Raw genomic sequence first — 23,502 nt, 5'->3', positions numbered from 1 at the left:
ATTTTAAAAATCTGGATTATTTGATTTAATGGAGTCTATGGGAGACGGCCTTTCCGTTATTCAGAGTTTTCTGCATAACGGGTTTCCAGATACCAGATCCCATACCTGTATAAATAAATGTGTGTCTTTCTTGCTTTTGATATTTGTCTCTGTTTAAAACATTCAGTTTTTTTGTTTTCTTAAGCATCAGTTAAAAAAATTGCTCTTGCTAATGATGTTTTATTACCTGTATAGTTTATATTTCTGTATGTTTCTTACATGCACAGATGCTTTGCAAAATGCTTCTAAAAATGAGGTTGGTAATGGAAAAGAGCTCTCCAGATCTAACAAAAATAACCATGAAAGCAGTGCCAAAGCAAAGGCACACCAAACTCATAAAGCAATGGCTCCGAATGGTGTAAAGAAAAAAACAAAAGGGAAAAAAAAAATTGAAAGTGCCAAAAGGGATACGAGGGACCCAGAGAGCGAGGAATCAGCCTCTGATGCTGGAAGTTGCCTGGATGAAGACTATAGCAGTGGTGATGAGAAACTGGAGGAGGAATACAAAGCTAAAATCCTTAGCTTCTTGCAGGATGCTTCACTAGATGAACTGTATTTGATACCTCGTTGTTCTCATAAAAAAGCTCAGAAGATAACTGAGCTCCGGCCCTTCAGCTCTTGGGAATCTCTGGTAAGTTTTCACTGCACTAAAGTTTTCTTTTTTCCTTTCTTTTTTTTTTTTTTTTAAAATATACCTTTTATGCAAATAGAAAAGAATTGTCTGCAAATTAAAAGTCTAGATGGGTGGCCTTATCTAAAAAAAGGCTAACTACCTACATTTCAGCCAATAGCATTTCAAAGAGTGTCATATGACCTCATTTTGAATAAATTAGAGATGATTTTCCAGAAAGTCAAGCTGATTGGCTGGCAATACTGCCACTCATTTAGCAACCTAGTGAATTGGTTCATTTCTCTGCTAAGGCAGACCTTAGAACTCTCCTCTTTGAAGATGTTTGCCAGGCAGTTCTGTATGATTTAAGCAGACAAAATCTAAAACAGGAGGCAAGAATGTGGCTGGATTTTTACTGCTACTGTAACTATTTGAAGAAACAACTGCAAAGGGATATTCAGTTCCAGATGCAGCATGATTTTTTTGACATCTCTACACCTTCCCCCCCCAAGTTACTTGAATCCCTTTTCTACAAAGGAATCTCATATATTTCTTCTGGCTTAACAATGCTGCCATGTTATGAACCCTTTCTCTGCCGTTTACTAAGCAAAGATGGAATTGTTTAGAAACTTGAAATCTAAAGGGGTGATCATTTTACAGTCTTTGGTGAGTACTTTACTATCCAAGTATAACTTTATTTTCTGTTAAGTCCCTTCCTCCTTTTATTTGCATATAAAAACATGTACAGATTCCTTTCAGCTGTATGCAAGCAAGATTTTTAATGTTTGAACTACAAGTTTTTTTATTCTTTTTAAATTTTTTTCTTAAATTCTCATACAGAGCTGCTAGTATGATCTTCCTTTGTAGGTATTGTGGGTATTTTCTTCACATTTAAACAGGCATCTGTCATCTGTTGTTTTTTAAGGGAACGCAAAATCAGTACAGTGAAAAATAAACATAAATATATAAAGCAGCAGCACAGATTTGCAAGCCTGTCCTTGCACACAGAACTATATGCCTGAAGCTATTGGTAACTTGAGCAACATCTGTCTGATAGGCAGCTCTCGGAAGAACGTGTTCAGCTTTGCCTCAGCTCATTCTTTTGCAAAACTATTTGCTATAGGGCTGCCCTTCCCATAATTTTTTTTTGAGCACCTAAAAATTGTTTAAATGTTGTACTAACCTGCAGTAAATTCAGGGTTTATTTGATTAAGAGCATCTGTCAGCACCCACACCCATCTGCTCATTTTATTTCTTCAATTACATGCCCAGGGGCCAATTAATAAGACGAGGAGAACCGAAACGTGTCAACATTGGGGAATATGTGAAGACTAAATAAATTCACTTATGATTAAGTGCCTCTAGTCTCTCTCTAGACTACAACTGTCTGCATTGTCATGCATATTATCATGCATTAAATTATGATGGGGAGCAGTACTCCAGCAACAATAAATATGGACTCTTAAAGTAACATTGCATGATAAACCTGAGTCCTCTATGACCAATTGCCATGCTGGTTTCATTAATAAATGCCAAAAGACATAAAGCATATAAATAGTTTGTAGCTCTATACTGAACTATATGCTCCCTTTTGAAGTTTATTTTCAGTGTAAAATTGGCATGCACAAATTATATGGTATTGGCAGTATGTTAGATAACAGAGATTACATATATAATGCTGGTCGGAAGGGTTCTAGATTTGAAAATTTTCTTTTATCTGTAATCAATAGATTACCTGTATCAGGCCCTCAGAATTGTTTTAGTGCTTGGATAAATGCGTGGGAGCAAAACCCCATTGTTTAATTTTATTGGTGTACATTTTCAGCAGTGTGTTTTTAACCTGTATTATTGATGTGTGCAGAATCATATGTATAATAACATATTACTTTAATATGTATAAAAGATTAGATTAAATAGTTCTTGGACTCATACTGTAAAATCTCTAAAACAGAATGTGCCCCATGAAGAAATATTAATATGGTACTTCCACTATTGTCTAATTTAACGTTACTGGTGAATGCTTTTCTTGCTATTGAAATTAAGTATGGTAATAGTCCATTTTGCTGGATTTATCTCAATTATTTGAGCACCTAATCCATAAAACACATTTCCTCACCATTCACCAAACATGGAATTGAACCAAAGAATTCCACTCTAAGCTCAATCTGACTCTCTTACCTTGTGACTGCACTCTTAAGAGCTTTTGTGTAGTTCTAACAGGTAGCACAACTATTACCTACAGTGTCAAAGCAAATGTGAAATTGTAGTCTGGCTTTGTAGAAGTAATCTTCTTAATCTGCTATTATCATTTTGCTAGACATTTTTTTTTTTCTTGCCTCTTCGCTTTAAAGCCATTTTGCTGTTATTTATAGATTCTGCATACCCTAATTTTCTTTTTAATAGGAATAGCACTGCCATTACTTTTTAATTGTTAAATAGAAAATGAGATGTGTATTTATTGTAAGCTCTTTGCCAACATGTCATGATTTGCCAAAACGTTCATTTGCAATTATTTGGCTTCTTTCTGATTTATTTCTATAACAACAAAAAACACTGATGTACATAAAGAAATCTTTTCTGCTTGTGTTCTTGCCTCTTATGTTTAATTATTTTAAGGGCATATGAGTGTTTACTTTCCCGTATGCTATAATGCATTAGGTTTTATTCCATGAAACATAGGTTCCTGCTACATTTAGGGAAAAATCAGGTTCACTCTATTAGTCTGGAAAGTTCAGGTTTGAGAAATGAGTGCCCTCTAATGTACAAAAAAATTTTGTTTGAAATAAATTGTTTTTTTTCACAGTTTCAAAAAATGACCAGGTCTAATGGCCTTTCAGAAGATCTAATATGGGACTGCCAAACATTGATAAAGGAGAGAGAGGTGGTTATGAAGCTTATGAATAAATGTGAAGAGATTTCACGGACGCTGACAAAACAGGTGACTCAGCTTACTGAAGATGGGGAATGTGGATGGAATATTGAGCAGCCTTCAATAATGTCTGAAAAGTAGGTGCTGTCCTTCAATATACAGTACATTTTTACTAAGCTTTATGTTTTGGGTGCACAATTTATCACCTGCATGCGGGAAAGGGTGGTTTTTCATTAAGGCTAGGGAAGGCTAAGCCTTTCCAAAACTGGCTGATAATAAAAAATTAGGAGAAGGAAAAAAAACGAAAGAAAAAGCTTTACTTCCTTTTCTCCCCTTAAGATGCAAGTCCCGGTACAGCCTCAAGAGGATTGGCTAAGCTGGAGAAAGAAATTTGAAGCTAGCCAATCCCCTAGTGGCAGGACTGGGACTTGCACTTTGAGGGGGGAAAAAAGCTGAAGTTTAGTCCTTGACTGCCATGATTAACTGTTCCTGGTTTATTTGTGTCAGGGCCAGCACCCAGGTACCGTTTTTCTTTACTCTTGGCCTTTGGAAACAGTAAAAAAAAAATTCTAGAGCGTGGATATCAAGTTAGGGAAACATGAAGTCAAAGCAAAAAAAACATAAGAAGGTGAAAAATTAAACTTTTAAATATTAGTAAAATGATGACAAATAGAAAGTAATAGAAAAAAAATCTTTATTTCTGGTGTGTTGGAAGGTGAACAACCCTTTAATTTAATTATATTAAATTATATTTCAGATGGGATTAAGTACAAGCTACTGTTGTATTATTATAAAGGAAATCAGAATACGCATTACTCCCCTATGTGGTGAGTAATAATTCCACTTTATGGAGACCCTTTTCAAAGTCTTATTATACCATTTCTCTATATTCTCTGTAATGTGGAGGCTAAGGTTATAGTGCAGGTATAGGATTTTTTATCTGGAAATCTGTTATCCAGAAAGCTCTGAATTACAAAAATGCCATCTTCCATAGACATTTTAAGAAAGCAATCCCATTTGAGATATAATTAACCTTGTTAAATTCAGTTCACCAGAAATAAAGATTTTTTTTCTTTCTATTTGTCACCATTTTACTAATATTGAAGTGTAAAGTTTCTTTTTACACCTTCTTATGTCTTTCTAAAGCAGCTGGGGCGGGGCACTGACTCTCTAAACTGTTCTAAATTGATATATTTCTTTTCTTTGGCCCTGCTGAGCAGAATCCCTGAGTTTCAATAAAGGCAATTGTTAGAATTGATACAATAGTTCATATTATTGCACAGATGGTGCTGAAATGCAACTAAATGTAGCAAATTCTAACAGTTTAGAATCTGCACCTGGATTACTGACTGCCAGACTGAATTGCCAGAGACAGGAACATTAAACTTAAAGGGGTGGTTCACTTTTAAGGTTACTTTTTGTATGTTGTCGAATGTCCAATCCTAAGCAACTCTTCAATTGGTTTTGATTATTTAATTTTTGTGGTTTTATAATTATTTGCCTTTTTCTTCTGACTCTTTGCAGCTTTCAAATGGGCATTGCTGACCCCTTCTAAAAAGCAAATGCTCTGTAAGGCTACAAATGTATTGTTATTCCTAATTTTTATTACTCATGTTTCTATTCATGCCCACTTCTGTTCATATTCCAATCTCTTATTCAAATCAGTGCATGGTTGCTAGGGTAATTTGAACCCTAGTAACCACGTTGCTGAAATTGCAAACTGGAGAGCTGCTGAATAGAAAGCTAAATAACTCAAAAACCACAAATAATAAAAAATCAAAACCAACTGCAAATTGTCTCAGAATATCATACTAAAAGTTATTTCAAAGGTGAACCACCCTTTAAAAGGGAACTTCGGCTTCCAAACCAAACTTTGATAAAGAGGCCCACATAACAAAGAAACCCCAAATATATCCATCAAAGTTACCAGTTTCTTCAAAAAGTATGAATACATGCCATTTTCTATGCTGAAATCCAGCTGTTTAACAGTTCTTCTCTTTCTGCATCATTTGAAATCCTGGCAGGGAAGGAGGGACTAACACTGATGTTATAAATTGTAACAACTACTCCACAGCTTACAGACAGCATGCAGGAACAACATAACCCACAATGCATTGCACTGTGATGTTCCTTTGAAATCACATGTGCAGGGAATTGTGGGATTTGGAGGATGCAGGCTGAGGACAGCTGGCTGTTGATACAAAGTAACAGTAGTCAGCCAGCTCAGCAAAGTAGTCAGACAGATCAGCAGGGGGCTAGGCTTAGGGAATTGTCAGAAACCATTAAAAATTATGAAAAGTCTGCATATTAATTGATGTATATTGCATAGTTACTTGAAATTGTTTACTTTTCAAAAAGCTTAATTTATGCTTTTGTGGAGTTCCCCTTTAAGTTTTAGACAAACTGTAAAAAATAAAAGATAGAAAAGCATTTTAAAAAGTCTTTATCGGGTGAACAGTCTGAGACCAACTGAAATGTAAAAAGTGTTTGAAAGGTGAATAACCCCTTTAATCCTTATTGGAGACAAACATCCCAAACATGTGAAGCATTGTATCTTCTGCAGCTCTCATTGGGTACTTGTATCTACTCTAATAACTTTGTTCATGCCTTCTTCATATGCAAGAAAAGTATGCAACCACTAAACTGGGCTAGATTTATACTCTAATGAAAAAGAAAATTGGGGATGATATCTGAAACTTGTTGCAATGGTATCCATCCTTATTATAAATAATTTCACAGAAAAAAAGGGGGGGGATTAAAAATCTAGGAGGCTCTCAATGCAATAAGAATCTCAGTCTTACAAAACTAGTCCCAAGTACAAGGCATCTGCCCCGAATATATTGGGTGACTTCATGCTGTAAATATTCAAAATATTGATTTCCATCCGGTTCACAAAACGAATTTCCTTATTTCCTCCATGACATATGTTATCACAGACTGATTACAAACAGGCTTTATAAGGTTTTGATAAAACACATTGGGGACATTGGCAAAACTTAAAGTTTATGTGATCTCTCTTCCCAAAATGTTTTTTCAGCGAGTTAGGAAGCTCAAAAAGGGACCATTCCAGCCTGGCTTATCCAGTGTCCTAAGACTGCAACTACGTAGGGACTCATTACTATAGGCTGCTGTGATTACATCTGTTTTGAAGAAAATAAGGAATATAGTCTCTAGTCTATAGACTAGAGACTATCTTGGCTTAGATGCCTTGTACTTAGAGAAGTTTTGTAAGACTGAGATAACAATTGCACTAATGTGCACCTGTGCAGTGAGCCAGAGATATCATCTCCATTTTTTTTTTAGCCGATTAGGCTTCTGGAGGTTACATTAATATCCACACTGCACTATTTATATACTTGTTACCAGTTTTCTGTATATATGTTTCTGTTCATTTGTACTTTCTTTTCAGCTTGGTGCTTAAACCATATCAGAAGATTGGTTTGAATTGGCTTGCATTGCTGCACAAACATAATGTGAATATGATTCTTGCAGATGAAATGGTGAGAATTTGCCAATTAAAACTCTTAGTAGAATTGGTTTGAACATTCAAAATATAAGTGGCATCTATATATAAATTTGATAAATTACAAGATTTTGTTTTAGGATGAGGGCATTGGGGAATTTTTGTAGCTGGCTGAAAAACACCGGTGACCTCTTTGGTGTGTTATGCCTGAAAAGCTCCCCGGGTGATTTAATTAGGTAAACCAAAGAACCAGTACACCGGTTTTTAATTACAGGCATTTATGACATCACAAAATTATTGGTGGAATGTGAAAATGTTTGCCTTTGTGTGATTAAAGTTTTCCATTTTGTTTGGATTTAACTGTTTAAGCGACCACTTCTGGCAGTGGAAGAAAGATAGTGAAATTTATATTTTTTCCAGTGCACAGTTAGAGTTCGACACCTTCGAACACTTCATAGAAATGTACTACACACAATTCAAATTCACAATGCAATAACAGTATAATGAGGAATATTACAATGCAAATGTATTTTTATTTGTGTGAATTATTTTTCTCTTTGCCACTTTTATTGCATTTCCCCCTAAGTGTTTGGTGCAATTTAGGAAACTATACATCAAGGTAAAGCCCAGAAATGTTCACTTTACTGTAGACTTTTAATGTCTTGAAATGTATCTTCACTTTAAGTTTCATTCCTTATGAAGGATCAGTATTCATGATTTATTTTACATTTGAAACAAACTGCTTATCAGGTTAACCTTTTCCCTTTCTTATCAGTAGAGCTTTATTCACCACATTTGCATCTACACATTTAGATCCCCATCTGTTTGTCATCATATATATCCATGCAGGAATGCAATAATCCACAGGATGTCTTAAATTTCAGGACACTTAATTGTGTTGCAGCATTGCCAGTTCCACCACGTTGTGTAATTGTGCTATACATAGGTAGATTTGTTTATTTGACAAGGTTGATAAACAGACTGGTCTTTTAATCAGCTGGTCCAATGTTGTCCCTCATGTGATTTTCTGTCCTCCCTATTTAAAACACAAAACTGCATATTCAGGTGATCATCAACCTTGCAGCGGTTCCTAAACTTCCCATAGGCAGCAATGGCAAGGGTAGGGTTGGTTAAAAGCAATATTCTTATGGAAGATGAGATCCTTTTCGTTATAATGGAGGGTTCAACTTCAGAGTTTAGGCACCGCAAGACCTACAGACTTTCATAAATCAAAGATAAGACTCTGGAGAACCAAATTGCAGTTTCAGTGATTCATTTATTCAAAATGTGCACATTTTGAATAAATGAATCACTGAAACTGCAATTTGGTTCTCGAGAGTCCTATCTTTGATTGGTTAAAAGCAAAATGTGGCATCACATTGCATCATGATATTGGTGTGGGGGGAAAAACACATTGGGCAAAATGCCTAAAACTACGGTTTTCCATGCACTAGGTGGAAGGGAGATATCTAGTAACAATAAAAAAAAATTACAGTCCTTTAATCTCCAAAACCTATGTCCGTGCAGCTGGATCGACAGATACTCTGACCATAATATTATAGAATTTCCCTTAAGCAAAGAAGAGAGGGATATCACCTATGTGTGCTTCCAGCAGGAAAGTTCAGGTTGTGCTGCCCAAAATAAATTACAGCATATTTGACTGGTTCCTAAAATTGAACTTTTATTAATAATAGTGTTAAAACCAAAGCAACATCACTCTAAGCAATCAAGGCCATCATCACTGTAGTCTGAATGTGCTCAGTTATTTTAAAAAAATATTCTAAAAAAAAATATTTGCCACTTTCCACACCTCCACCCCGACCACATATTATCTGCCTGCCTGAGTTGGGACAAATGGGGCCTAGCCAAAACCCACTGTTCAAGAGCAACCACACTGAGACTACAATGATGGTGAACCTTATTGCTTAGAGAGATGTGGCTTTGGTTTTTAACAATATTATTAATAAAAGTTGTTTTATGTGCCAGTCCAATATGCTGTAATGGGTACAACAACCAAAAATTATATAAAAAGGAACATCTGTACACCTTTGTTTTGTCATTTATGAACAGAGCTGCACTGCCCATGCTAATTATTTACTAATTACACTTTATTAATGCATGTGGCTGTGGACATTGTAGGCATTTTTAATGGTTAACAATAGCTTATGCAGAATGCAAAAATGTGTAATTGTTTTTATCTGCAGGGTCTGGGAAAAACTGTACAAGCCATAGCATTTCTTGCATACCTTTATATCACTGGCGATACAGGTCCTCATCTTGTTGTTGTACCAGCTTCAACAATGGGTATGTAAAATGTTCTCAATGAATATTCACACATTGACTTTGAAAAGTGACTATTTTGTTCAGCAGAATCATTGGAGCAGGCATGTTTGTAGGCTTCTTAAATGATGTGGGCTATTATATAAATGACAGATTTCAAGCTTTCCTTACTAATTCATAGGCAACATAGGTAGCAGTTCTGTATATTAGAGAAGTTCCTTGAAAATTGATTTTTAGCTTGATTTAGACTTTGATATTCCAATGGCATATTTTCCTTTGCTAAACATGCATATGCCTGATTTTATAATGTACACTTATTGCAACTCCACTTTATCTTGGAATTACACTTTTGCAGTACTGACACCTACTTATTTAATGCTTTATCTTCCTTCCTTTCATAGATAACTGGATTAGAGAGTTCAACCAGTGGTGTCCTAGTATGGATGTTTTACTTTACTATGGTAAGCTGATTAATGTGCAAGTAATAACTATTGTGCTTGTCAGTTGCACATCTGAGCTAAAATACTTTCCCTCCCCCCCTTACCTGCAGGCTCTCAAGAGGAACGAAGACATTTACGCTATGACATTCTAAACAAAGTTGTTGAATTCAGTGTGATAGTGACAACGTGAGTGATATTAAAGAAGCTCTTTCCTAGTAATGCTGGTGACACCTTGTGGTTTAAATAGTACATTGCAAAAGCTTTTATATTATGTATTTTTTGTGATGTATATAGACAGTGATCTCCAACCAGTAGCTCGTGAGAAACATGTTGCTCTCCAACCCCTTGGATGTGCCTCCCAGTGACCTCAAAGCAGGTGTTTATTTTTGAATTCCAGGCTTGGAGGCAAGTTTTGGTTGCATAAAAACAAGGTGCACTGCCAAACAGAGCCTCATAGGGGCTACCAAATGGCCAATCACAGCACTTAGTTGCCACCCCAGAAAAGTTTTCATGCTTGTGTTGCTCCCCGACTCCTTTTTCTTCTGAATGTTGCTCATGGGTTCAAAAGGTTGGGGATCCCTGATATTTAGAGATTAATGTACTCCATACTGTAAAATACATAAATGTTGGACGTAAACAGTGCAATATCCTCATAACTATAAGCAAAATATTAATTAGTTCTTTATAATACATACATTTGAATGAGGCGTGACATTGTTGAACATCTATTTAAAAGCATATCATACACAAGAGCCTGCAGATGATGGATATCCTTATAAATGGTTTATAATAAATAATATATGAGGATATTAGAAGTCACCATGGAGTTTCATGACCTTTGTAAAAGCTTTATATGATCATAAAACTCATTGGTGACTTATAATATCTTCACCTAATTGGAAGTTTAATATCCTCTATATAATACACAAAAGCCATGAATATCTTGTAAATTATATCCTTATAAACGGTGAGTTCTGATGTCATTTCTGTCACATGACTCACTGAAATTATAATAAATAAAGTACCCCCAGTTGCAAAATATGAGGATATTAGAAGTTACCTCGGAGTTCCATGACCTGTATAAAAACACTCGGCCTTCGGCCTTGTGTTTTTATATGGTCATGAAACTCCTCGGTAGCTTATAATATCCTTATAATTTACAAGAGGGGGTACTTTATTCACTATATAATACACAAAAGCCATGAATATCCTGTAAATTATATCCTTATAAACAGTGAGTTCTGATGTCATCAGTTATAAACGGTGAGTTCTGATGTAATTTCTGTCACATGACTCATTGAAATTTGTGTATTATAATTAATAAAGTACCCCCATTTGTAAAATATGAGGATATTATAAGTTACCTCGGAGTTCCATGACCTGTATAAAAACACTCGGCATTCGGCCTCGTGTTTTTATATGGTCATGAAACTCCTCGGTAACTTATAATATCCTTATATTTTACAAGAGGGGGTACGTTATTCACTATGTATTTTACAGGCTGTTCATGTAATGCATGCATTCATAATTTATTTTAATCACAGTGCACCTACATACTTCATCAGTCAGCATAATTAGCTTTCTAGTGTAGACAGAATAAAAGCAAATGTCATACTTTTTCTTTGTGTGTCAATACATAAGGAAAATCTCAGGCATCTGCATAGCCCTAATCTGTACCTTTTGGTTGCTATTATTATGTTCTGTTTGAACTGTAATCCTCACTAAAACCACAAGTGCTTTTTAATCCACAGAGGTTCTAACTTGTTTTAGAACGGCACTGTGTGTTCATTATACTCTTGTCTCCAATTACAAATGTTGAATTTCTTATTTGGGTTGCTTAGGTCCTGGGGTCTTTATATAAACTGGAGCACAATTTGCTGAAATGCATGACAGTTAGTTATTATATGCATCGTATTGTTAGTTACAGAAGTATATTGATTATCTCGATTCAGACTTTTTAATAAAAATAAATAAAATTAGTAATTGTGCCAAAGTAGAAAATCTAACCCTCACCCAAAACACCAAATAGCACAGCTGCATGTGCAAATCCTGAACTTTACTTTTAAAAAGAGTGGCAATTACAGACAGAGATAACTGTATCCCTTTAAGAAAGCTATGTCCAGGTGCAGGAAGCATTAAGAAAAAAATGTTTGTGTTTTTGTCTGTCAGATACAATTGTGCAATCAGCAGTGCTGAAGATCGCAGCTTGTTTCGGCGCCTCAAGCTTAATTTTGCTGTTTTTGATGAAGGCCACATGTTGAAGAACATGAGTGCAATTCGCTACCAGCACCTTATGACTTTAAATGTAAGTCTTCCATTCATCATGTATAATTTATTGAGCAGATGTCTTTTGTAGCTGTAGTTGGTATATCATGATTAAACATGTTTTGGATTCTTTAGCCCAGCAAATCTGAACTTGAATATATGGTGTGTGAAGATATGTAATTAAACAAATTAGACACGCACGTTTCTCTGTGGCCTGTTCAGGTTATGTTCTAAACCTACATCAGTGTCAAAAATCCACCTTTAATTACTTGCAACATTACAAGCTACTTTACGCCAATGTGTCTGCAAATATACTGAGCTTCAGTTTAAAATAAGAAGTCTTTTGATTGTAGTCTCACTTTGTTATGGTGTATATGTCATGGTGTATACACACACACACGGGTATGGGATCTGTTTTCCGGAAACCTGTTATCCAGAAAGTCCAGAATTATGACATTTATGTCTCTCATAGACTCCATTATAATCAAAGAATCCAAATTTTGAAAAACTAATTCCTTTTTCTCTGTAATAATAAAACAGTTGCTTGTACTTGATATAATTTAGATACATATAATTAAACCTTATTGGAAGCAAAGGCAGCCTATTTGGGTTTATTTTATGTTTACATGGTTTTCTAGTACACTTAAGGTATGAAGGTCCAAATTACAGAAAGATCGGTTATCCGGAAAACCCCAGGTCCTGAGCATTTTGGATAACAGGTCCCATAGCTGTGTTGGTATCAGTCAACTGAATGATAAAATGAAGATCTCTGTGTGCATCATTTTAATTTTTTGCTGGGCAGACTGACGAATACACATGTAGAAATATAAACAGGCATTGCTATTACTGTAGAAAATGGATCGTTCAAGCCCATATTATGCCATCGGAGCAGTGATCAGGACAGAGGTGAAATATACATGGACAAGGTTTTCAGCATATTATACATAGCAGATATAAGGATATATTAGCCTGTTGCTAACTAGTGCATTTATACTAAGGGGTGTGCCTGTGGTCAGGCTTCCAGCTGTTGATGCTATACTTTTATATACTATTCACTGGCTGTATCAATTGCTGAACAGTACGTAGTAATGGACTCATCCACTTTACTGCTGCTGGTTTTGGACATAAAAATACAGGGGCTAAGTCATCAACATCTCCCAAAGGGGATTAGATCACTAAGGTATTTTGCCGCTTCAGTCCAGTATTTGTATACAACAGGTGCCTTTCATAATAAATGAAAGATGCTGGCATTGGGGGCGGGGGGTTGATATTACGGGCAGGTGGCACTAGTGTTCTGCCCATATATTCCAGCTTCAGTGGGGTGATATATGACCTATGAATTCTTCTAAATTGCACCACCCTATCTTTGGTAGAGATCAAGTAGAGGTCAGATACTAGTTTGTCGGGTTTTAGGTCCCATAGCCTGTATACATAAGTAAGTACCAACGGCAAGTTCTACTAGTAGTTCATTGTTCCTTCCAAGTTCATATTTAATCAATATGGGTTTTTTATTTGCAAGTTAAGACAATAAAATTGCTAAGCAAGCATTGTTAAGGAATGGTAAATATGATTAAGAGATCATAATTATTAGTAATATACTTAAAGTATAGTGGAAGTGCTGATTATCCGGTAAGAATTGTCGCTAACACACACGCAAACAGAATTGATCCAGGCATATTCACTGGCAGGTTTATGGTGAAATTTCCAGTCTCATTTACAGGTATTTCTTTTTCTAAAAATAAAATGCATGGTTAAGGGATGCTTGGGATCTGTTGTAAGCGAACACATTTTGAAAATGACCCGTGGCAGTTACTTCCATGGATATTGACTTGAACAGCTGATGGTCACATGTAATCATAGAATATGTGTGAGCCCTAGAGGCACCATGAATGCATGCCCGCCACATATCACAAGACTAAAATAGAGTGAATATGGTCTTGTGTTTAGAATACAGGGCATTTGTTTAAATCAGGAAGTCATGTTTCAATGGGAAAATCATCTTTGATTAATGAGATATGACCTCTGCAATCTATTAAGTGGAAATCTGTCACAGATAACCTAAATGGCCAGAACAGACCCAGGAAGAATGTCAGTGAGAGAAAATACAGGTGTTTGATACGTCCCTTGCATGTGAGCCTTATGGCAGGGTATGTTTTGGTGGACACTCAAGCACAGTGCTCCTCCTTGTTCTGAATTGCTCTGTTGTCTGATTGTGCACATAGTAAGGAGCTGCAGAGCAATGCTGGTATTCATGAATATTTATATGAAATTAATACATACTTCCTCTGCACATTTTCATAACAGAAATAATTTGTTTTCTTTGTGAAGGCATTAGTTCAAGTATCAAAGCAATGTTTGTACTGTAAAAAGAATGCATGCATTTAACTGCACCACATATGGACTTCTATTTCAGGGGAGGACTAATACAAAGCATTAATAGTGTATCATACTTCATACTCCATATAAATACATCTATTTGAAATCTTTTACTTTTGTATTCTTATAGTCTATGTATAAAGAGCTGTAAATATGCCCCACATTGTTAGATATGTATCACAGCCATACAGCCCCATATATGTGTCAAATGAACTTGTTTGAGAAATAAACTATAGTTTATGACTACAGCTATTATTTCAGTGTAATTAATTTAGATTGTGGGGCTTTCTCTGAGTCAGTGCAGCAGTCTATCTGATGTGGTTAGCGTTGGGTATCCTCCTTCCCATATGTATGTATATGTAACTACTACATCGGGCAACTTAATTTATGGACAAGATAGAGGGTTATTATACATAATGTTGCATATAGCATCCTTATACATTTATATAGTTGACTTTATATTAGAAGGCTTTGTTTTATATAGTATAATTTAGCACTTTTCGGCACTTTCCTGAATGTTGAGTGATCCCTTACTCTTTGTGTGCTAATGACTAGGGCCAGAGGTTTTTAATAGAATGTCAATGAGAACAACCTGACTGTTAAAGAGCTCCACCTAGTGTAGGATAAATAACATAGCAGTCGCAAGAAAAATTATAAATTCTATAACATAATACAAACACATAACCTTAAAGGAGAAGAAAAGGCTAAAACTAAGTAAGCTTTTTCAGAAAGGTCTATATAAATACACCAGTAAACCCTCAAAGTAATGCTGCTCTGAGTCCTCTGTCAACAGAAACACTGCATTTCTTTCCTTCTATTGTGTACACATGGACTTCTGTATCAGACTTCCTGTTTTCAGCTTAAACCTCCAGTGCAAGGCCTTGAGCATGCTCAGTTTGCTCCTGTCTAGCCCTCCCTGCTGTAATCTGAGCCCAGAGCTATGAGGGAGCAGGGAGAGACTCAGGCAGGAAGTGATGTCACACCAAGCCAATATGGCAGCTGCTATCCTAAACAAACAGAGCTTCTAGAGCTGTTTACTCAAATATGGTTAAGCATTCTGTAGAATAAATATAGTCTTATAGCTTGCACTATTGTGGCTAATATATTGGCAATAAACTGTTTTAGTAGGTTTCCTTCTCCTTTAACAAAAAGCTCCCTTCTATTATCCTTGTACCTCCTGTCTACTTCATGTACAAACCTTTAGGGTAAGGTTACACTGGGAGATTCAGGGAGATTTAGTTGCCTGGTGACTAATCGCCTCTTCATCTGGGCGACAATCTCCCCGAATTGTTTTCCTCTGCCTTCCCGCTGGCTATAATGAGAAATCTCAAGCGGGATGGCACTTGCGGCGCTTCGTTTTCCGAAGTCACCCGAAGTTTCCTCATAAGGCAACTTCAGGCGACTTCGGAAATCGAAGTGCCGCGAGTGCCATTTGCACTGGCGATTTTTTTATTATAGTCGGCAGCAAGGCTGGGGAAAGAAATTCGGGGAGATTTGTCGCCAAGAAGAAGAGGCGATTAGTCGCCAGGTGACTAAATCTCGAATCTCCCAGTGTGACCTTACCCTTAAAGATTTCATCATTGAACACATGTCTGTACTGTAAACTAAATTATCTATGCTTGCTCACTTACAGTGGATCATAAACAGATGATATAGTATGTGCTGGACTTAAATTTGCACCTCTCAATAGTATTCGTTCCTCAAACCACTTGCATACCAAATAGCGATATCTAAAAAGAAAAGAGCAAGCCGGGAACACACACATAGATCAAAGGGAAATCTTATTTCAAAGCACAATCTCTCAGAAATTCAACTCAGACATAACGATATAAAAAATTCACTAGTGCAAACACTTTAATATCAAATAATAAAAGTGCAAAATGGCTACTTACAGGATGTTCTCTGAAAAACAGCAAAAAGAGATCTAACTGTAACTACATACAGATGGCTGAGCATTCCTACTTCCTACTCTTTCACTTCATCATAAAATGGAACGTCCCTGCATCATTTACATATTCTTGCTGGTTAGCTCCTTACCGTAGTTTGTATGACGGTATGTAATAAAGATAATTAGATAATAAACATATAAAAAAGAAACTTACAAGGCCAACTGCTAGTATGTTTGTAAAATTCATGACGTATAATAGGCACCACTTCACAAATGGACTCAAGGCTTCTTTAGACCGGTAAGGTTTCAGCTTCCATTTTGTTCTTAAACAGATAAGGTGTAGGAGGATATACAAGGCAGTGTGTTTAAAAAAGTGAATAAAGCTCAAAATCCTTATAATTGCTTTTATTTCCATACACGCAAATGTATTGGGAACACTGCACATTATATTCCAAATCAAATCTGTTTTTCTTTATATAAAGTGAAGAAAAGGGAATAAGAGACTGTTCAAAAAAAAAATAGCAGTTTCTGCATTCTTCTTTATAAACTCAAACATTCACTGTATAAACTGAAAAATGTTTCAAGATTTTGTTTTCCTTTGAATCAGTGAACTTAGTTGTTTAAGCAGTGTTTCTGAGTGGCTCCTGTTACATTCCACAATTCTTCTGCAATTTATTTTATATTACATTTCATGTGTTAAGTCATACTTGTAATAAAATCACAGTTATGCACATAAATATTTTACTTAACGTACATTTTTCCATTCACATGACTAATTGTCAGTATAACGAAACTTTATTTTTTTCTTTTAAACACAGGCCAAGAGTCGCTTACTACTGACTGGAACTCCAGTGCAGAACAACCTGTTAGAACTCATGTCCCTACTAAACTTTGTGATGCCTCACATGTTCAGCAGCAGCACCAGCGAGATCAAGAGACTTTTTTCTTCTAAAGCGGTAATTAAAATTCCAGAGATTCAAAAATTACCTAAAAATTTGCCACTTTTGTGAAGCTCCCACACTAAAGCATAATCACTTCCTGAAATAATGCATCATCCTTCATATATCACACATATAGCACACAGCTACATATTTTTATCAGAAGCAAAATAAGAAAAAATGTAGAGCACACTGCCCCATAAAACAATACCACTGTTTATTGATTACATTAACCAATAAATTAAACACAGAAATGTAAAAGCTATGCACTGACGCCAAAGGAAATGACATATGCTGCCAGGATCCTAGCTGCACATTAGTAAGTTTCTTGGAAGAATGTACAAAGTGCCAGTGGCTTCACAAAGTCATGTGCACTCTTAAGAAAACAAGCGCGTCACAAATCCCTCAGAATGTAAGTCAAGTCTCACCATAAACAATCAATACTGACATTTGAACGGAGAATGGAGCACCCACAGCTTCAAAGGAAGTTGTGCACATCTAACCTGTGTGGAATAAACATATCACCATGCATAAACATTGTGACAAACAGTTTGGTCATCACTAGTGTGACATCTTCAGCATTAAATTGTCACACTAGTGAAGACCAATGTATAAGTGGAGAAATGAAAACCGTAGTTTTACTGTTATACTTATATATCTGTATTCCCACATACAAATGAACGCTGTGCCCTTTATTCCTACTTAAATTCATTTAGAAATCCACTGATGAGCAAAGTTCATTCGAAAAGGAGAGAATTGCTCACGCCAAGCAAATTATGAAGCCATTTATTCTGAGGAGAGTGAAGAATGAGGTAATAGAATATACACATGTACTGTATATGCCATATACATGCAATGATTGTATTTATCAGCCTGAAGTTTCCATGTTTTCTATGTACTGTAACAACAAACAGACAAACATTAAGCTTATCTTGGTTTATGTTTCTTAGCATGGGTTCTTATCCCAAATTAGATTAAAAAGGTACAGCTCTGTTTTTTGTTGATCTAGAAAAAAAGCAAATCCAGTAGCTTCTATGAATATCTGAATAAAACAGGAGCATTGACCTATTTGGTTTTGCATTTCCAAGTTATTGCAGAAAGATAGCAGCTTGTTAAAGGTCTTAGATATCAAGTTGTCCTTCTATGAGTATTTATTATGTTCTATTTTCCATCACACAACATTACAAGGGATTATAATTACTGCTAGGGCAGTCCCGTTATTAAAATTTAAAATTATAATTATTAAAATTACAAGAGGCCAGAAGGGGATATAGCTTAGCAGGCCAGGAGCCATAGTATCACACCAGGGACAGAGCCTTAGAAATATGTGACACTAAAATTCTACTTTAAATTATGTGACTATTTAAGCTAATTATTAGAATAAGGAAAAGCTTAGTATAATTGTCACCACCATTCATTGTGAGCTGTCTGCTAATTTTCCAAAGAAAGTCACTGGGAACAAATGCTGGCATGCCTTTTGCCCTACAGCCATACTGTTAGCATTAAATATTTGTTCAGCGTATTACTCCAGACTCATCATTACTCAGCACTTCTGAACAGTCCTTCCTTGTCCTTGTTTTATTTTTATTATACTATAGCACCATTCAAATTACATTACTAGGTCTATATAAAATAATATTTAAATGACTACTCTTCAAAGGGTTCTGTCATGATTTTTATTATGTAGTTTTTATTTCTAAAAAATTTAATATTGGTGTGTAGGCATCCATCTCGGGTCATTTTGCCTTTAAGAATGCTTGGATGATTTTTTGGACAGACATAATATCAAAGGCTATTGTGATACTAAGCTCTATAGTTAGTATAGATATGGGTATATAGAATTTATGTGAAAGTAGGGAGGGGTGTGTGTATGGATGCTGGGTTTTCATTTGGAGGGGTTGAACTTGATGGACTTTGTCTTTTTTCATCCCAATTTAACTAACAATCTAACTATGGTCATGTGCTTTCAGAAAGAGCCAGCACTTTAGCATGGAACTGCTTCCTGGCAGGCTGTTATTTCTCCTACTCAATATGTGTTGCAGTGGGACCTGGATGTTACTATTGAGTGCTTAGATCTGTCAGGGAGCTGTTATTTTGTGTTAGGGAGCTGTTATCTGGTTATCTTCCCATTGTTCTGCTGATGGGCTGCAGGGGGGGAGGGGGATGATATAACTCCAACTTGCAGTAAAGAGTGACTGGCATTTATCAGAGCACAAGTCACATGACTGTGGGCACCTGGGAAACTGACAATATGTCTAGCCCCATGTCAGATTTCAAAATTAAATATAAAAAAAATCTGTTTGCTCTTTAGAGAAAAGGAGTTTCAGTGCAGAAGTCTGCTGGAGCAGCACTGTTAACTGATGTGTTAAGAAAAAATCCATGACAGTATTCCTTTAAAGGGATTCTGTCATGAGCTTTATGGTTTACTTTTTATTTCTAAATTACACTGTTTATATTGCAAATAATTTACTCTACCATTTAAAATATTATTCTTGAACCAACATGTATTTTTTTGTGCCTGATTCTGAGCTTAGTTTCTCCCCTTCCCATTGTATTTAACCACAACCCACTTCATGCTTTCTAGTGGTAGACATGAAAATAGCACCCAAGCAGGAAAAAGCAGGGTTTTAGCAATGCTAACATATTCTTCAGGGAGCTGCTATCTGATTAGCTGCCCATTGTACTATTGATAGGCTGCTGAGGAGGGAAGGCAGGTGGTGTCATCACTCCAACTTGCAGTGCAGCAGTAAAGAGTGACTGTTTATCAAAGCACAAGTCAAATGGTTTGGGGGCACTGGGAAATGCACATCATGTCTAGCCCTATGCCAAATTTCAAAATTAAATATAACAATTCTGTATTTCAGTGCAAAATTCTGCTAGAACAGCACTATTAGGGGATGTGTTTTGGAAAAAAATGTTTTCCGTGACAGTATCCCTTTAATGTAACTATTTTGACACACAAGCGTTTTCAACATCTAAATATTAAAAGCTGTTTTTTCAAAGAAACTGCTTTTTCCATATGTATGCCAAGAGCTGTGTGTTATTATGCTGTGTTCCTCTTAGAGCAAATTATTTTGTTGTAGCCTCTTTTTCAATATAAGGTAGCTTGGTGACTTAATGACTACCATTGCTGCCTTGGAGTTTGGGGGTTTCTTCTGTGTTCTCTGGTTTCCTTCCACACTCCATAAACCTGGATGAAGGTTAAATTACTACTGATCAAATTGACCGTAGTGTGTGTGAAGGGGATATGGATCTTTGAATGTAAAGGCCACTGTGGCAGAAAATGGTGCTGGTGATGTAATGTCTGTGAGGGACCTTAATATTTATCACCACTTTAAATTATTGGTTATAACAATGTTTGCATTGGCCACCAAATTAAAGTTGTGTAATGTCCCATGATGTGATTCATTGTTTTCCTCTTAACAGGTACTTAAACAGCTACCTCCTAAACAAGACCAAATCAAATTTTGCCAAATGTCCAAAAAACAGGAACAGCTATACAGTGACCTCTTGAATAAATTAAAGAAGTCTATTGATGTAACAGGTAGGTACAATGAATTCAGTCGTCGTGATGCCTTAAAATATACTTTTTGTGCTGTAGACTTACATCAGCACAACAACAGGATCCCCTGTGTAAGCTTAAGAGGTTATGTTGGTTTTGCTTAACTGGCTGGATCATTTAGGCAGTCATTAGCCTTGCAGGTATTACAATCAAATTAGCCACCCTCTTAAAGGAGAAGGAAAGGCTTGCAGCACTTGGGGGTGCCAAATTTTAGGCACCCCCAAGTGATTGTAGTTACTAACCTGAAACCCTGGGCCATGCTCCTATCAGTAGAAAACTGGCCCAGGGTTATACCAGTGAGCATCACGGAGTGATCCTCTTCTGTCTTCCTCTTTCTTCGCGTGGCTGTGCGTGCGCAGTAGAACGAAAAGCTGAACTTTAATTAAAAAGTCAGCTATTTCATTCAACTGCGCATGCGTTTGCCCCGGGAAATTCAAAGACAGAAGAAGACGGAAGTGGATCGCTCCGTGGTGCTCACTGGTATATTTCAGGTAAGTAACTACAATCACTTGGGGGTGCCTAACATTTGGCACCCCCAAGTGTTGCAAATGTTTCCTTCTCCTTTAAAGGAGAACTAAACCATAAAAAATGAAAGCTAGAAATGCCATATTTTATATACTGAATTAACTGCAACAGCCTTAAGGGTCTGCATGTCAAAATCAGCAATGGTCCAAATTTTTGCAAAGGGGGTCAACAGGTTGGTTTTGTTCAGTGTGCTCTGAACAGCTAAGCTGAATCAAGCAAAAAATCAAGTGAAAAACGAGGCTGATGTTTTATATAAGCTGATGCTACAGATCTTATTAAATTCTTATGCTAATTGCATTGGTTTCTGTTTTGCCATATTTACTAATCATCCTTGCATTGTGACATTTATATTAAATATATTTATTTATATTATATACTGTATATTGAGTATGGTGTGCATGTACAGAAAATAAGATGGGGAGTTACTGGGGCATCTTGGAGACACAGATCTTTACTGCTAAAGGGCTGTGGTTGCCTTGGGCTGGTACAGAAGCCCAAAACATAATGTACAACATTTTTGTTTAGTTCTCCTTTAACAAGTAGTGATGCAGTATTAACATTTTGGTAGCTCAGCTGTTAACTTGTCCTGTCCACACCTTTTAGTGGAGATTTGAAACAGGTGGGTACATACCCGATACATACCGTCTACCATGCAACACACACTTTTACCCCCTTGTTTGTTTTGTTTTTTAAATACATGTATTGAAAATGTTTAAATACATTAGTATTAAAATTTATATTTTAAAATGCATGTATTAAATGCATGTACAGCAATAAAAAATAATAATTGTTAAAAAAATACATCTTTCCAGTTATGATAAATTGGGCTTTTCTGCATGTTGAACCTTGTCCCATATTTGTGTGGTATTACAACGTTGGAAAGAGATCTGTATCCGGCATTTGCATTTATTTGTGTGTCACATTGACATATAATCATGCACTGGATTATGTCAATATGCCACACTAGTGTGTTAATGTTTATAGAAAATACTCTTTGTTGGCTAACAGACCCTTTCAGACTGGTGTATAGTTGTCATATAGTTCACTTTGTTGTTACTGGAAACAATCATTCAAAGCAAAATCGAAAACGAAAGTCTATTTAAACCATCTGTTTTGTTTTTCCAGAGAAGAATACAGAACTATGCAATGTAATGATGCACTTGAGAAAAATGGCCAACCATCCTTTACTCCACAGGCAGTATTTCACAGCAGAGAGACTAAGAACCATGTCTAAACTAATGCTCAAGGTAATGGCTTTGTGAATCCATTAGCTTTATTCTTTCATATAGATATACATATCAGAAAGAGGTGAGCACTATACTAGAAGTGGATGGACACATAATGTACTGGGACAGCACACAGAATAATGCTTTGTTAGTTTTAGTTGCTCTTTAACACTAGTGATTCATTTACTTTTAACATAGTTGGATCGCTGTTCTCAAAAGGTAAAATACAAGATGAGAAGGAAACAAGTTCCATCAGGCAGAACATTGATCAAATTATATATTTGTAGCTCAGAGCATCAGATTCATTCATGATTTTTATTCTTGAGGGTCCCTTAAAGGACATCCTGTTGCACATCCTTTTGTCATTTGTAATACAAACAAAGGCATTCATTAATAATTCTATTATATAATACACAAAAATTATATCCTTATAAAGGGCTCTTAGTGATGTCCGTTATAAACGGTGAGTATTGGTAATTTTTGTCACATGACTCACTAAAACTTGTGTATTATAATAAATAAAATACCCCTTGTTTGAAAATATGAGGATATTAGAAGTCACCTTGGAGTTCCATGACCTGTATAAAAGTACTCAGCATTCAGCATCATGTTTTAATATGGTAATGGAACTCCTCTGTGACTTATAATGTATCCTTATGTTTTACAAACAGGAGTACAGGTATGGAACCTGTTATCCAGAATGCTCCTGACCTGGGTTTTTTCAGATAACTGATCTTTCCGTAATTTGGATCTTCATACCTGAAGTCTACTAGAAAATCATGTAAACATTAAATAAACCCAATAGGCTGGTTTTGCTTCCAATAAGTATTAATTATATCTTAGTTTGGATCAAGTACAAGCTACTGTTTTATCATTATAGAGAAAAAGGAAATTTGGATTATTTGGATAAAATAGAGTCTATGGGAGACGGCCTTTCCGTAATTCTGAGCTTTCTGGATAACAGGTCCCATATCTGCACTTTTTTCACCACACACACACCCACACACACACACACCCACAC

General features: G+C 36.0%; 1 protein-coding gene across 3 annotated transcripts in view; it reads left to right on the top strand.

The window, feature by feature from the left end:
• The window catches only part of smarcad1.S (SWI/SNF-related, matrix-associated actin-dependent regulator of chromatin, subfamily a, containing DEAD/H box 1 S homeolog), a 68,179-nt gene that overhangs the window by 28,109 nt on the left and 16,568 nt on the right, over positions 1 to 23,502 (top strand). For 2 of the 3 annotated variants that reach the window (XM_018243410.2, XM_018243409.2), the window contains exons 9-19: positions 267 to 670; positions 3,453 to 3,655; positions 6,928 to 7,018; positions 9,186 to 9,285; positions 9,663 to 9,722; positions 9,812 to 9,887; positions 11,871 to 12,006; positions 17,049 to 17,186; positions 17,885 to 17,980; positions 20,595 to 20,712; positions 22,381 to 22,502. In XM_018243410.2, the coding sequence (XP_018098899.1) occupies positions 267 to 670; positions 3,453 to 3,655; positions 6,928 to 7,018; positions 9,186 to 9,285; positions 9,663 to 9,722; positions 9,812 to 9,887; positions 11,871 to 12,006; positions 17,049 to 17,186; positions 17,885 to 17,980; positions 20,595 to 20,712; positions 22,381 to 22,502 (1,544 nt within the window). Of the gene's footprint in view, positions 1 to 266; positions 671 to 998; positions 1,316 to 3,452; positions 3,656 to 6,927; positions 7,019 to 9,185; positions 9,286 to 9,662; positions 9,723 to 9,811; positions 9,888 to 11,870; positions 12,007 to 17,048; positions 17,187 to 17,884; positions 17,981 to 20,594; positions 20,713 to 22,380; positions 22,503 to 23,502 lie in introns of those variants that run through there. The other variant, XM_018243411.2, reaches the window with a different exon arrangement.

The sequence above is a fragment of the Xenopus laevis genome, chromosome 1S (assembly GCF_017654675.1).
Source record: "Xenopus laevis strain J_2021 chromosome 1S, Xenopus_laevis_v10.1, whole genome shotgun sequence".
NCBI classification, from domain to species: domain Eukaryota; kingdom Metazoa; phylum Chordata; class Amphibia; order Anura; family Pipidae; genus Xenopus; species Xenopus laevis.
The sequence above is the reverse complement of the archived record's forward strand: the minus strand, read 5'-3'. Positions and strand labels throughout refer to the sequence as shown.